Raw genomic sequence first — 14102 nt, 5'->3', positions numbered from 1 at the left:
ATTATCCAAACTTTTGATGTGTTTCATATATTTATGTATATTTAAGGGGTCTATATAAATCCTCAGAAACTACCTTCTTGATGGATTTAGGGAGTCTGTCTATTTATTACTTACCGCAGCCTGCGATGCCCATTGCCAGATATTGCCAGCGATGGCAAAGCTTGGACAGTGATGTTACCTGTGCCATTGATTCAACTATGTCAGTAGATGCTGTACCAAGAACTATTGAATTGTTACACAAACAATGCATTTTTCTTCCTAAAACTATATTAAAAAAATATATTTTTTTAATATATATTTTTATGTAAGCTACACCTGGAAGCCTGAGACTGACCTCCAGGTGCCAGATACACCAGGTCTCACATGCTCAGGAGGGTCCAGTACCCCAAATGGGCGGTGATGCAGTTAGTCTGTACTTACTGCTGCTGGTTAGTATCGCCATGGACCTGGGGGTAAAATCACTGCAAAATCGCTCCTCGCCCCCCCCAAAAATGTAAAAATTTGTGCAGCACTGTTCCTTTTTTTTGTTAAAAAATAAAAAAATAAATGCTTGGGGGTCCCTTCCAAAAGTAAAACCAACACTAGTGCTTCAGCCTAGGCTGGTAGTGGAGTAATAGGTGGGAGAGCATTGGGTCCCCAAAAATGTTTCACCGCTAGCCGATGCAAAAGGCATTACCAGCCATGGCCCGGCTGAGGCAATTATACCAGAGGGACACACAACATTTCAAAGTATATTATTGAGAAAAAAAATCCCCTCCCCTACACGGCCCTCTTTTCCCATTTATTACTCACATTAATACACTTGGGGGATGCATGCATTATGCCTACAGTCACTATGTCAACAGTGACTACCTACCCTCTAACATGACCCCTGCCATTGGGTACAAAATGCTCTGCTCCTGGACTTCCCACCTAATGTATGATAGCAGTCATCTGTGTTGAACTAGCTAATTGATGAGAAATGTGTTTCAACACAGGTGGCTGCAATCATAAATTAAGAGGGAAGTCCTGGAGCAGAGCATTTTGTACCTAATGGAACGGGTCATGTTGGAGGGTCTGTGACTATATTGACATCACAATCCCGGCGCCAATACCCAGACATGCTTGTAATGCTACTTAAAGTATTTTAACTGTGCTGGCATTGTAACTGTGAAAATGCTGGTAAAACACCATGTATAAAGTTAGAATGTTTCCACGTGTAAATGCTTTAAGAAGCTTTACAAGCATATTGAGATACCAGACCCTCCGACATGACCCCTTCCATCAGGTACAAAATATTCTGCTCCTGAACTTCCCTCTCAATGTATGATTGCAGTCACCTGTGTTAGACGAGTTTATTGTTGAGGAAGATGTTTCAACACAGGTGACTGCAATCATAAATTGAGAGGGAAATCCAGGTGCAGATAATTTTGCACCTGATATAATGGATCAATTTGGAGGGTATGGGATACTAGCACCGGCATTTTCGTGTCGATATAGTTACTCTGGACTAGGGGTGTGCACCGGCCACTTTTCGTGTTTTGTGTTTTGGTTTTGGATCTGGATCTTTCTTCGTGTTTTGGATCTGGATTGGTTTTGCCAAAACCACCCTTCCGTGTTTTGGGTTCTGGGTTTTGTGTTTTGGATCTGTATTTTTTTTTAAAAAAGCATAAAAACAGCTAAAATCACAGAATTTGTAGGTTTTTCTGCTCCTATGCTATTATTAACCTCAATAACCTTAATTTCCACTCATTTCCAGTCTATTCTGAACACCTCACACCTCACAATAGTGTTTTTATGTCCAAAACGTTGCACCGAGGTAGCTGGATGACTATGCTAAGCGACACGAGTGGGCGGCACAAACACGTGACCCATCTAGGCGTGAAACTGCAGTGGCAGACAGGATGGCAGTTTGAAAAACTAGGCCCCAAACTGTACATAATGCAAAGAAAAAAAAGAGGTGCAAGATGGAATTGTCCTTGGGCCCTCCCACCCACCCTTATGTTGTATAAACAGGACATGCACACTTTAACAAACCAATCATTTCAGCGCCAGGGTCTGCCACACAACTGTGGCTGAAATGATTGGTTCGTTTGGGCCCCCACAAAACAAGCTGGCAATTAATGTGTCCCTGCACAAACTGGCTCTATGGAGGCAAGATGTCATCCTCATCCTCCTCATCCACCGATTCCTCACCCTCTTCAGTGTGTACATCCTCATCCTCACAAAGTATTAACTCGTCCCCACTTGAATCCACCACCACAGGTCCCTCTGTACCTTCTGGAGGCTGGTCTCCCTGGAAGAGCTGATAATTCATTTTGATGAACATCATCTTCTCCACATTCTGTGGAAGCAACCTCCTACGCCTTTCGCTGACAAGGTTCCCGGCTGCACTAAACACTCTTTCGGAGTACACACTGGAGGGGGGGCAACTCAGGTAAAATAGAGCCAGTTTGTACAGGGGCCTCCAAATTGCCTCATTTTCCTGCCAGTACAGGTATGGACTGTCTGCCATGCCTACTTGGATGCTGTCACCGATGTAATCCTCCACCATTCTGTCAATGGTGACAGTATCATATGCAGTGACAGTAGACATGTCAGAAATTGTTGCCAGGTCCTTCAGTCCGGACCAGATGTCCAAACTTGGTCCTGCTTGCCCTGCATCACCGCCAGCGGGTTGCTTAGGATACCTAAGTTTTTTCCTGGCAGCCCCAGTTGCAGGAGAAAATGAAGAAGGAGCCGTTGACGTGTCACGTTCCGCTTCAGCTGACAGTGTGTTCACCAGCAGGTCTTTGCACCTCTGCAGGCTTGTGTCGGCCGGAAAGAGAGACACCACATAGGCTTTAAACCTAGGATCGAGCACGGTGGCCAAAACGTAGTGGTCTGATTTCAACAGATTGACCACCCTGGAATCCTGGCAAAGCGAATGAAGGGCTTCATCCACAAGTCCCACATGCCGAGCGGAATCGCTCCGTCTTAGCTCCTCCTTCACTTTCTCCAGCTGCTTCTGCAAAAGCCTGATGAGGGGAATGACCTGACTCAAGCTGGCAGTGTCTGAACTGACTTCACGTGTGGCAAGTTCGAAGGGCTGGAGAACCTTGCACAACACGGAAATCATTCTCCACTGCGCTTGAGTCAGGTGCATACCCCCTCCTTTGCCTATGTCATAGGTGGATGTATAGGCTTGTATGGCCTTTTGCTGCTCCTCCATCCTCTGAAGCATATAGAGGGTTGAGTTCCACCGCGTCACAACCTCTTGCTTCAGGTGATGGCGGGGCAGGTTCAAGAGTGTTTGCTGGCGCTCCAGTCTTCGGCACGCAGTCGCTGAATGGCGAAAGTGGCCAGAAATTTTTCGGGCCACCCAAAGCGTCTCCTGCACGCCCCTGTCGCTTTTCAGAAAATTCTGCACCACCAAGTTTATTGTGTGAGCAAAACATGGGACGTGCTGGAATTTGCCCAGATGTAATGCCCGCACAATATTGGTGGCGTTGTCAGATATCACAAATCCCCAGGAGAGTCTAAGTGGGGTAAGCCACTGGGCGATGATTTCCCTCAGTTTCTCTAAGAGGTTGTCGGCGGTGTGCCTCTTACTGAAACCGGTGATACACAGCGTAGCCTGCCTTGTAACGAGCTGGCATTTCTGAGATGCTGCTACTGGTGACGCTGCTGCTGTTGCTGCGTAAGGTGATACATCTACCCAGTGGGCTGTCACAGTCATATAGTCCTTAGTCTGCCCTGTTCCACTTGTCCACATGTCCGTGGTTAAGTGGACATTGTGTACAACGGCATTTTTCAGGACACTGAGGACACTTTTTCTGACGTTTCTGTACAGTCTCGGTATCGCCTGCCTAGTGAAGTGGAATCTAGACGGGATTTGGAACCGGGGACACACTACCTCCATCAATTGTCTAAATCCCACTGCACTAATGGCGGATACCGGACGCACGTCTAACACCAACATAGCAGTCAAGGCCTCAGTTATACGTTTTGCTTCAGGATGACTGCTGTCGTACTTCATCCTCCTCGCTAAGGACTGTTGGAGGGTCAATTGTTTAGTAAAAGTAGTGGTGTTCCTACTTCCTCTCTGGGATGATGAACGACTCCCAGCAGCAGCAACAGCAGCAGCGGCAGCAGTAGGCGTAGCAATGCAGGATCCTCCAGAGGAATCCCGGATAGGAGAGTCAGTCATGCCAGTGACATGGCCTGCAGGACTACTTCCGATCCTGACTAAGGAGGAAATTGACGAGGAGGGAGTTGACAGTGTGGTTTGCAGGCGCTTGGATACAACAGGACAACGGGATTTAGGTGTCCCTGGACTGCTTACGGTCTTAGCCAAAGTTTCTGAACTTGACAGTAACTTTTTATGAACGCGCTGCAGGTGCCGTATAAGGGAGGATGTTCCTAGGTGGTTGACGTCCCTACCCCTACTTATTTCACCTTTACATATGGTACATATGGCAAGACAGTTGTTGTCCGGATTTGGATAGAAATATTGCCAGACCAAAGAGGTGGAATGTTTGGTCTTCTGCCCAGGCATGACCGTGATGGGCTTTTTCATCCCACGGACAACAACTGTCTCCCCCGGAGCCTGATTTAAACAAACCACATCACCATCAGAATCCTCCTCGCCAACTTCCTCCTCAGCGCCAGCTACACCAGTATCCTCATCCTGTTGTACTTCAACAGTGACATCTTCAATTTGCATATCAGCAAGTGGACTGTGGGTGCTCCTTTCAGCACTTGCAGGGGGCGTGCAAATGGTGGAAAGAGCCACCTCTTCCCGTCCAGTGCTGGGAAGGTCAGGCATCGCAACCACCACCACACTTGGACTCTCCTTGGGGATTTGTGATATCTTCTTAGAAAGCACAGTTCTTCGCTGTGCTTTTGCCAGCTTAACTCTTTTGATTTTTTTAGTGGGAGGAGGGCTTCCATCGTCATGTGAAGCTGAACCACTAGTCATGAACATACTAGGGATCGACCTTAGCCGTTCCTTGCCACTCCGTGTCGTAAATGGCATATTGGCAAGTTTACGTTTCTCTTCAGCTGATTTAAATGTCTTTTTCAAGGTCATTTTCCTGAACTTTGCCATTTGGGATTGTATGTGCCCTCTACTATGACATTGGGCATCGGCCTTGGCAGACGACGTTGATGGCATGTTATCGTCTATGTCATGACTAGTGGCAGCAGCTTCAGCACTAGGAGGAAGTGGTTCTTGATCTTTCTCTATTTTATTTTTATCGGAGAAAGTTTGGTCCTCCATTTATGTTATATCGATTTGATATATACGTGCGGCTAAACACAGAAAATAATTTTTTTTTTGGTTTGGACTGGAGTGTACTTTGTGGGTTACAGCACCCTTTAACGGTCAAGCCAGCCGGCCCTTTACTTATGACACAGGCGCACGCTTGGCACTACTTTGTTGATGCACGTGCGGCTACTGCGCACACAATTCACAAACACAGAAAATAATTTTTTTTTGGTTTGGACTGGAGTGTACTTTGGGGGTTACAGCACCCTTTAACGGTCAAGCCAGCCGGCCCTTTACTTATGACACAGGCGCACGCTTGGCACTACTTTGTTGATGCACGTGCGGCTACTGCGCACACAATTCACAAACACAGAAAATAATTTTTTTTTTGGTTTGGACTGGAGTGTACTTTCGGGGGTTACAGCACCCTTAACGGTCAAGCCAGCCGGCCCTTTACTTATGACACAGGTGCACGCTTGGCACTACTTTGTTGATGCACGTGCGGCTACTGCGCACACAATTCACAAACACAGAAAATAATTTTTTTTTGGTTTGGACTGGAGTGTACTTTCGGGGGTTACAGCACCCTTTAACGGTCAAGCCAGCCGGCCCTTTACTTATGACACAGGCGCACGCTTGGCACTACTTTGTTGATGCACGTGCGGCTACTGCGCACACAATTCACAAACACAGAAAATAATTTTTTTTTTGGTTTGGACTGGAGTGTACTTTGGGGGTTACAGCACCCTTTAACGGTCAAGCCAGCCGGCCCTTTACTTATGACACAGGCGCACGCTTGGCACTACTTTGTTGATGCACGTGCGGCTACTGCGCACACAATTCACAAACACAGAAAATAATTTTTTTTTGGTTTGGACTGGAGTGTACTTTCGGGGGTTACAGCACCCTTTAACGGTCAAGCCAGCCGGCCCTTTACTTATGACACAGGCGCACGCTTGGCACTACTTTGTTGATGCACGTGCGGCTACTGCGCACACAATTCACAAACACAGAAAATAATTTTTTTTTGGTTTGGACTGGAGTGTACTTTCGGGGGTTACAGCACCCTTTAACGGTCAAGCCAGCCGGCCCTTTACTTATGACACAGGCGCACGCTTGGCACTACTTTGTTGATGCACGTGCGGCTACTGCGCACACAATTCACAAACACAGAAAATAATTTTTTTTTTGGTTTGGACTGGAGTGTACTTTGGGGGTTACAGCACCCTTTAACGGTCAAGCCAGCCGGCCCTTTACTTATGACACAGGCGCACGCTTGGCACTACTTTGTTGATGCACGTGCGGCTACTGCGCACACAATTCACAAACACAGAAAATAATTTTTTTTTTGGTTTGGACTGGAGTGTACTTTCGGGGGTTACAGCACCCTTAACGGTCAAGCCAGCCGGCCCTTTACTTATGACACAGGCGCACGCTTGGCACTACTTTGTTGATGCACGTGCGGCTACTGCGCACACAATTCACAAACACAGAAAATAATTTTTTTTTTGGTTTGGACTGGAGTGTACTTTCGGGGGTTACAGCACCCTTAACGGTCAAGCCAGCCGGCCCTTTACTTATGACACAGGCGCACGCTTGGCACTACTTTGTTGATGCACGTGCGGCTACTGCGCACACAATTCACAAACACAGAAAATAATTTTTTTTTTGGTTTGGACTGGAGTGTACTTTCGGGGGTTACAGCACCCTTAACGGTCAAGCCAGCCGGCCCTTTACTTATGACACAGGCGCACGCTTGGCACTACTTTGTTGATGCACGTGCGGCTACTGCGCACACAATTCACAAACACAGAAAATAATTTTTTTTTTGGTTTGGACTGGAGTGTACTTTCGGGGGTTACAGCACCCTTAACGGTCAAGCCAGCCGGCCCTTTACTTATGACACAGGCGCACGCTTGGCACTACTTTGTTGATGCACGTGCGGCTACTGCGCACACAATTCACAAACACAGAAAATAATTTTTTTTTTGGTTTGGACTGGAGTGTACTTTCGGGGGTTACAGCACCCTTAACGGTCAAGCCAGCCGGCCCTTTACTTATGACACAGGCGCATGCTTGGCACTACTTTGTTGATGCACGTGCGGCTACTGCGCACACAATTCACAAACACAGAAAATAATTTTTTTTTGGTTTGGACTGGAGTGTACTTTCGGGGGTTACAGCACCCTTTAACGGTCAAGCCAGCCGGCCCTTTACTTATGACACAGGCGCACGCTTGGCACTACTTTGTTGATGCACGTGCGGCTACTGCGCACACAATTCACAAACACAGAAAATAATTTTTTTTTTGGTTTGGACTGGAGTGTACTTTCGGGGGTTACAGCACCCTTAACGGTCAAGCCAGCCGGCCCTTTACTTATGACACAGGTGCACGCTTGGCACTACTTTGTTGATGCACGTGCGGCTACTGCGCACACAATTCACAAACACAGAAAATAATTTTTTTTTTGGTTTGGACTGGAGTGTACTTTCGGGGGTTACAGCACCCTTAACGGTCAAGCCAGCCGGCCCTTTACTTATGACACAGGCGCACGCTTGGCACTACTTTGTTGATGCACGTGCGGCTACTGCGCACACAATTCACAAACACAGAAAATAATTTTTTTTTTGGTTTGGACTGGAGTGTACTTTCGGGGGTTACAGCACCCTTAACGGTCAAGCCAGCCGGCCCTTTACTTATGACACAGGCGCACGCTTGGCACTACTTTGTTGATGCACGTGCGGCTACTGCGCACACAATTCACAAACACAGAAAATAATTTTTTTTTGGTTTGGACTGGAGTGTACTTTCGGGGGTTACAGCACCCTTTAACGGTCAAGCCAGCCGGCCCTTTACTTATGACACAGGCGCACGCTTGGCACTACTTTGTTGATGCACGTGCGGCTACTGCGCACACAATTCACAAACACAGAAAATAATTTTTTTTTTGGTTTGGACTGGAGTGTACTTTCGGGGGTTACAGCACCCTTAACGGTCAAGCCAGCCGGCCCTTTACTTATGACACAGGTGCACGCTTGGCACTACTTTGTTGATGCACGTGCGGCTACTGCGCACACAATTCACAAACACAGAAAATAATTTTTTTTTTGGTTTGGACTGGAGTGTACTTTCGGGGGTTACAGCACCCTTAACGGTCAAGCCAGCCGGCCCTTTACTTATGACACAGGCGCACGCTTGGCACTACTTTGTTGATGCACGTGCGGCTACTGCGCACACAATTCACAAACACAGAAAATATTTTTTTTTTTGGTTTGGACTGGAGTGTACTTTCGGGGGTTACAGCACCCTTAACGGTCAAGCCAGCCGGCCCTTTACTTATGACACAGGCGCACGCTTGGCACTACTTTGTTGATGCACGTGCGGCTACTGCGCACACAATTCACAAACACAGAAAATAATTTTTTTTTTGGTTTGGACTGGAGTGTACTTTCGGGGGTTACAGCACCCTTAACGGTCAAGCCAGCCGGCCCTTTACTTATGACACAGGCGCACGCTTGGCACTACTTTGTTGATGCACGTGCGGCTACTGCGCACACAATTCACAAACACAGAAAATAATTTTTTTTTTGGTTTGGACTGGAGTGTACTTTCGGGGGTTACAGCACCCTTAACGGTCAAGCCAGCCGGCCCTTTACTTATGACACAGGCGCACGCTTGGCACTACTTTGTTGATGCACGTGCGGCTACTGCGCACACAATTCACAAACACAGAAAATAAAATTTTTTTGGTTTGGACTGGAGTGTACTTTCGGGGGTTACAGCACCCTTTAACGGTCAAGCCAGCCGGCCCTTTACTTATGACACAGGCGCACGCTTGGCACTACTTTGTTGATGCACGTGCGGCTACTGCGCACACAATTCACAAACACAGAAAATATATTATTTTTTTAGCACTTGGGGGGAGCACCCCTGATGGACAGAGCACCCCCTGGACAACACTACAGCACCCCTTTAGGTCTGGGACACTGCACAGGACTTTGGAGTGGACACAGCCCCTATGGAGAACTGACTGCACAACACAGTCCAGCCAGCCCCTATGGACTTTGAAGTAGTGGACACAGCCACTATTAACAACAGCAGCACAGCACAACACAGCCAGCCCCTATGGACTTTGAAGTAGTGGACAACAGCAGCACTACACTACACTACACTACACTACACTACACAGCCCTAACTCCCACCCTCCCTCTTCACTGTCCACAGCCGAGTGAGAAAATGGCGCCGACGCGGGTACCTTATATAGGATCCAAAACCCGCGAGACTCGGAAGGCGGGATGATGACGTTTTGCCTCGATTTCAGATCCGAGTCAGGCGGGAAAAGTCGAGCCTGACTCGGATCGGACTCGGATCGGGGGGCTCGGGGGGGTTCGGATTTCTGAAATCCGAACCCGCTCACCCCTACTCTGGACATCATAACTACATTCCTCACTGGGATGGTCCTCGACCTCTTTATATATGCAGCATCCACATCCTGGCTTGGTAGAAAAAATAATAAATACTCTCATGCTGACTGACGGAGGTTATTGAGGTGTTGGCATTATAGTGGGGGGAACCCACGTGAGGTGTCCCCTGTTATAGTGGCAGCAGCCCAAGTAGGTAATGTCTAGTGCTGTTAGTGGAAATTTCAGGGAGACTCCAAGTTCTTTGTTCCCCCCACAGTTTTCACTACCAGCGCAGGCTGAAGCAGGGGGATCCCACACATTTTATTGTAATTTGTTTTTTTTCTATATTTGTAACAACAACAAAAAAAGAGCAAGGTCTCACGTTTTTGCTTCCAAGATGGTTGAAAGTGTAGACGAAGACATTGCTTGGAAAATTTTGCCCCAAGTCTCATTCTACAAGTATAGTGAAATAAATAAGTTTATGGCTGAATAAAATAATCTAATTGAAGTAAAAAAGTCATTTATTGTATACAGCATGCTTGGTATTTCAATATGTGTATTCATTTAGGGGGCAAACACACCCACTGGAAAATGTTCTTATGGCTTAGTGGGGTTAGATTAGTGCAGGCCTGGCCAACCTGTGGCTCTCCAGCTGTTGTAAAACTACAAGTGCCAGCATGCCTTGCAACAGTTTTAGCATTCTCTAATAGCAAAACTGTAGCAGGGCATGCTGGGACTTGTAGTTTCACAACAGCTGTAGAGCCACAGGTTGGCCAGACCTAGATTAGTGCATGAGCTCTCACAAGATCCTGCCGTAGACGAGCTGTAGGGTTCCACACTCACTAGAACTAACAAGTGTCTACTGTTCAGACAAGTGCCAACTGCAGCCACCCAAACAGGTGTTGGCTTTTATTTTATACCAGTGAAGCTGTATGTGCAAATTTCATTTACAATCTTTGGAAATCAATTCTTCCTGATGTTTCTCAGATAAGATCATTAGTATTATTGCAGCAACTATGATGGTGAGCAACGAGGAATTAATTGGGATTTTTTTTTCAGCTGGGAGAACTTGCTCTGCTCAGCAGTTCACATGCTCTACTGGTCAGTGTATCCCGGGGACGTACAAGTGTGACCGAATGAAAGACTGCGTAGATGGGAGCGATGAGCGCAACTGCCGTGAGTCTTTATGATTGCAATAGAAAATATTCAGCCTGATTCAGAGGTCTACGCTGTTCTGATACGGTCAGAAATCACCAGGGCCTGTGAATGCGCCAAAGCCACAGTGCGCATGTGTCGTGATGGTTCTGTGACTCCGATTGCAGTGTATTGTTAGCCGAAACCTGATTGACAGGCTGCAGGCGTTTTGTGGTGTTAACGGGGCATGTTTTTAAAAACAGAGGAGTGTCATCTACGTTTTGGGGGCGTGCCGAAGCCAGCAACTTCTTCCTCGTATCCAGATTCACTGGCCTTGGCAGCTGAGTTGTGTTGGACACCAGATCAAGAGAAAAAAAAGAAAAAGTGTGGGAGCGCTACCGATGTGTGAAATGGATAATAATATACAGAAGTGGCTATTTAGGAGTGAAAAATTATCCTCACATTTAATATATATCAAAATGACATACATTCAGAAAATACAATATAATAAGACAATCAAAAATACGGTAATATAGCAATAAAAAATATGTTTGAAATATGATAAAATAGCTTTTAGCAGATATTGATAAACCGTCCCATCTCCATACGAGGTATCAGTAGGATCATGTAAAGTTCTATAATATGGCTAAAATCTTTACGTTATAGGAGTGTATCTAGTTTCTGTGATGGTATAATAAATCTGCTTGCAGAACTCACTGTTCAGTATTTAGCCATTGATGACTGTAGATATGATTATCATGTTGGTCGGACTATATAGCAAGTCAATTGGGTCAGTTAGCATGTTAATAGGTAGAAGGCCTGATACAGAGACAGACACTAATGCCACCATCGCTGCTGCAAATATGTACACAGCGGCTGTGCGAAAATATGTAAATGTTCAATCGCAGTCTGTGACCTGCCCCAAAAACCTTTGCAACAAGTCTGCGTTTGAACCACCACTCCCCCAATACCTCCCACAAACAATTCCTGACTGTCAATCACATTGCAGCCAAATCCTCGCTACAACCTCGGACGGTAGCGAGGATTTTGAGGATTTGGAACACGGACAGTGTGACTCAGATGCATGCGCAGATTTCCGATAATCCCTAAACTGCGTAAGCATGGGTTTGGCGTCCATCTCTGCATCAGGCCCAGAGACTAGCCATGACTTGGGTGGTGGGATTTTGTTTCTTGCTACAGACTATACAAAACCTGTGCTTAGCAAAAGATGATCTACGCAGAGGTGAGAGGTCCTCATCAAACACTTCAGGGACTGGTCAGATATGGAAATAGACTGAAGATAATTTCACATGGATTGCAGTTGGTGCTTCAATTCGGAATTAATTATTTTGCACATTTTAAACAAGTATTTGTAAGGTGTCTGCATATTAAATGAGTATGTTTAAGCTAAACTGATTTGATCTCTATTTGTACCTGTACATATGCATAAAACTGATTAATGTGTAATTAAGTTGTATGGTATTATATTAATGTTGTACCATTTATTGTGTACTAAAGCAGTACTGTAGATTAGGAGGTGTGAATGACCTGTTTCTTTTGAACTGTGGCATTTGTTTTGGTTAACTGATCTTTGGCACTTCACAAATTGGACATTGATCTCTGGGCCTAAATCAGACACGCTCGCGATCGCTCGCAAGCGGGTCGATGGTGCCCTAATGCGCATGTGCACGACGGAGGGAGCTCTGTCGTGCGCATGCGCGAGACCCGCATAGCGACAGCCAAGCTGTCGCTATGGGTCTCGCACCAAAGGGGGCGTGCTGTCGATGGTGACACCCTTTGGTGGGCGTGCCGGGGGCGTTGCTGCCCAGACGGAGGCGTTTCCATGGGAACGCCTTCCGTCTGGAGCCGGCCCCACTGACATCACTACCGCAGGGTCTCGTCGCAAGCCCGATGGTCGCGATGGTCTTGACCATCGCGACCATCTTTTTGGCCGCTCGCATAAGCTGTGGGTGGTCACCCACAGCTATGCGAGCGGCCAGGAGGCCGCTCCATTTTTAGGTAGGAGGGCCCTGATTCAGAGCAAGCGCTCTGGTCAGAGCGTCCGGCTCTGAATCAGGCCCTCTGTCCATGTATGGGTACTTACAGATCATCATTATCATTATTTGATAATATGTGTTAGTTAAGTTGGTTACACACTGGGCGATATATTGGCTGTTCAATGACACGGGCAATATAACTTGAGCGCGTCGGCCGATGTGTACCCCCGATGTGTTTGTGAATGACGCAAATGGCCGATAAACCTGCAGAATCGGCGCATCTGGCTGTGTGTACTGGCGGTCAGCTAACCGTCCGTACATTTGATGCAGGAACCGCGAATGACCGAAAGCTCAGCTGGGAATGCAAATTTAAATGCCCGCTCAGTTGTGATGTCAGGGAACACACATTGAGCGGTCGATCAGTAAATCTATATAGCTTACCTGATTGGACACTGTGTCGGCAGATCCACCCGTCGGCGGGTGGAACTTTAGAATCTTTGCCACTTGAGTCTAATAATCAAATTTCTGTACAGTACATGAGACAACCAACTTGATTTGTTATTTGACTCACTTATAAATAGTTGATTGTCATACAAAACTTTTGAGACTTTTGAGAGGCCTGATTCTGAGTTGGATGCAGATGCGTCCAGTGCTTAAAGTGTCCTAGAGAAGTGGTGGAACTTAACCCCTTTCCTCTGTGCTTTTTTTGTAAAAAAGGGACAGCACACACCCAAAAAAATGGGCGTGGTCTCAAAAGAAAGTGGCGTGATCACACAATAGTATCCCCAATTCAAATTACACCACACAGTGTAGCACAATCTTGATTCACCCAATTCCCATTACACCACATAGTAGTGTCCCTTAATCATGTATGACACACAGCAGTGCCCCTTTTATACAATGCCCACATTTGTTTCCCTTATACACAATTCCACAGTAGTAGTGCCCCTTGTACAGTGCCCACAGCAGTAGTGCCCCTTACACATAATTATCTCAGCAGTAGTGCCCCTTATGCAAATACAATACCCATTGTAGTGGTGCCCCTGATGCACTGTCACCAGTAGTGGTGCCCCTTATGAAGTGCCGCCAGTAGTGGTGCCCCTTATGCAGTGCCCCTAGTAGTGGTAGTGCCTCTTATGCAGTGCCCACAGTGGTAGTGTCCCTTATTCAGTTACCAAATCTGGGCATCCAAACAGCAAATTTCCATATTTAAAAAAAAATGGAATTGTTTTTATTAAGAGTTTGCTTTTTCAACAACAAAACAAAAATCACAGACAGTAAACAATAAATAAAATATAAAAAAACAAGAATACGAAAAACAAATTTACGTATTTAACGTT

The 14102-nt window shown here is 46.4% G+C and overlaps 1 protein-coding gene across 1 annotated transcript in view; it reads left to right on the top strand.

Annotated features, from left to right (window-relative positions):
• Positions 1-14102, top strand: part of LRP2 (LDL receptor related protein 2) — a 310836-nt gene that overhangs the window by 79020 nt on the left and 217714 nt on the right. The window contains exon 4 of the mRNA XM_088474855.1: positions 10691-10807. Coding sequence (XP_088330981.1) covers positions 10691-10807 — 117 coding nt within the window. The remainder of the gene's footprint in view (positions 1-10690; positions 10808-14102) is intronic.

This window comes from Taudactylus pleione, unplaced genomic scaffold (genome assembly GCF_031769625.1).
Source record: "Taudactylus pleione unplaced genomic scaffold, aTauple2 ptg000156l, whole genome shotgun sequence".
Classification (NCBI taxonomy): Eukaryota; Metazoa; Chordata; class Amphibia; order Anura; family Myobatrachidae; genus Taudactylus; species Taudactylus pleione.
This window is presented reverse-complemented; position numbering and strand designations above follow the sequence as displayed.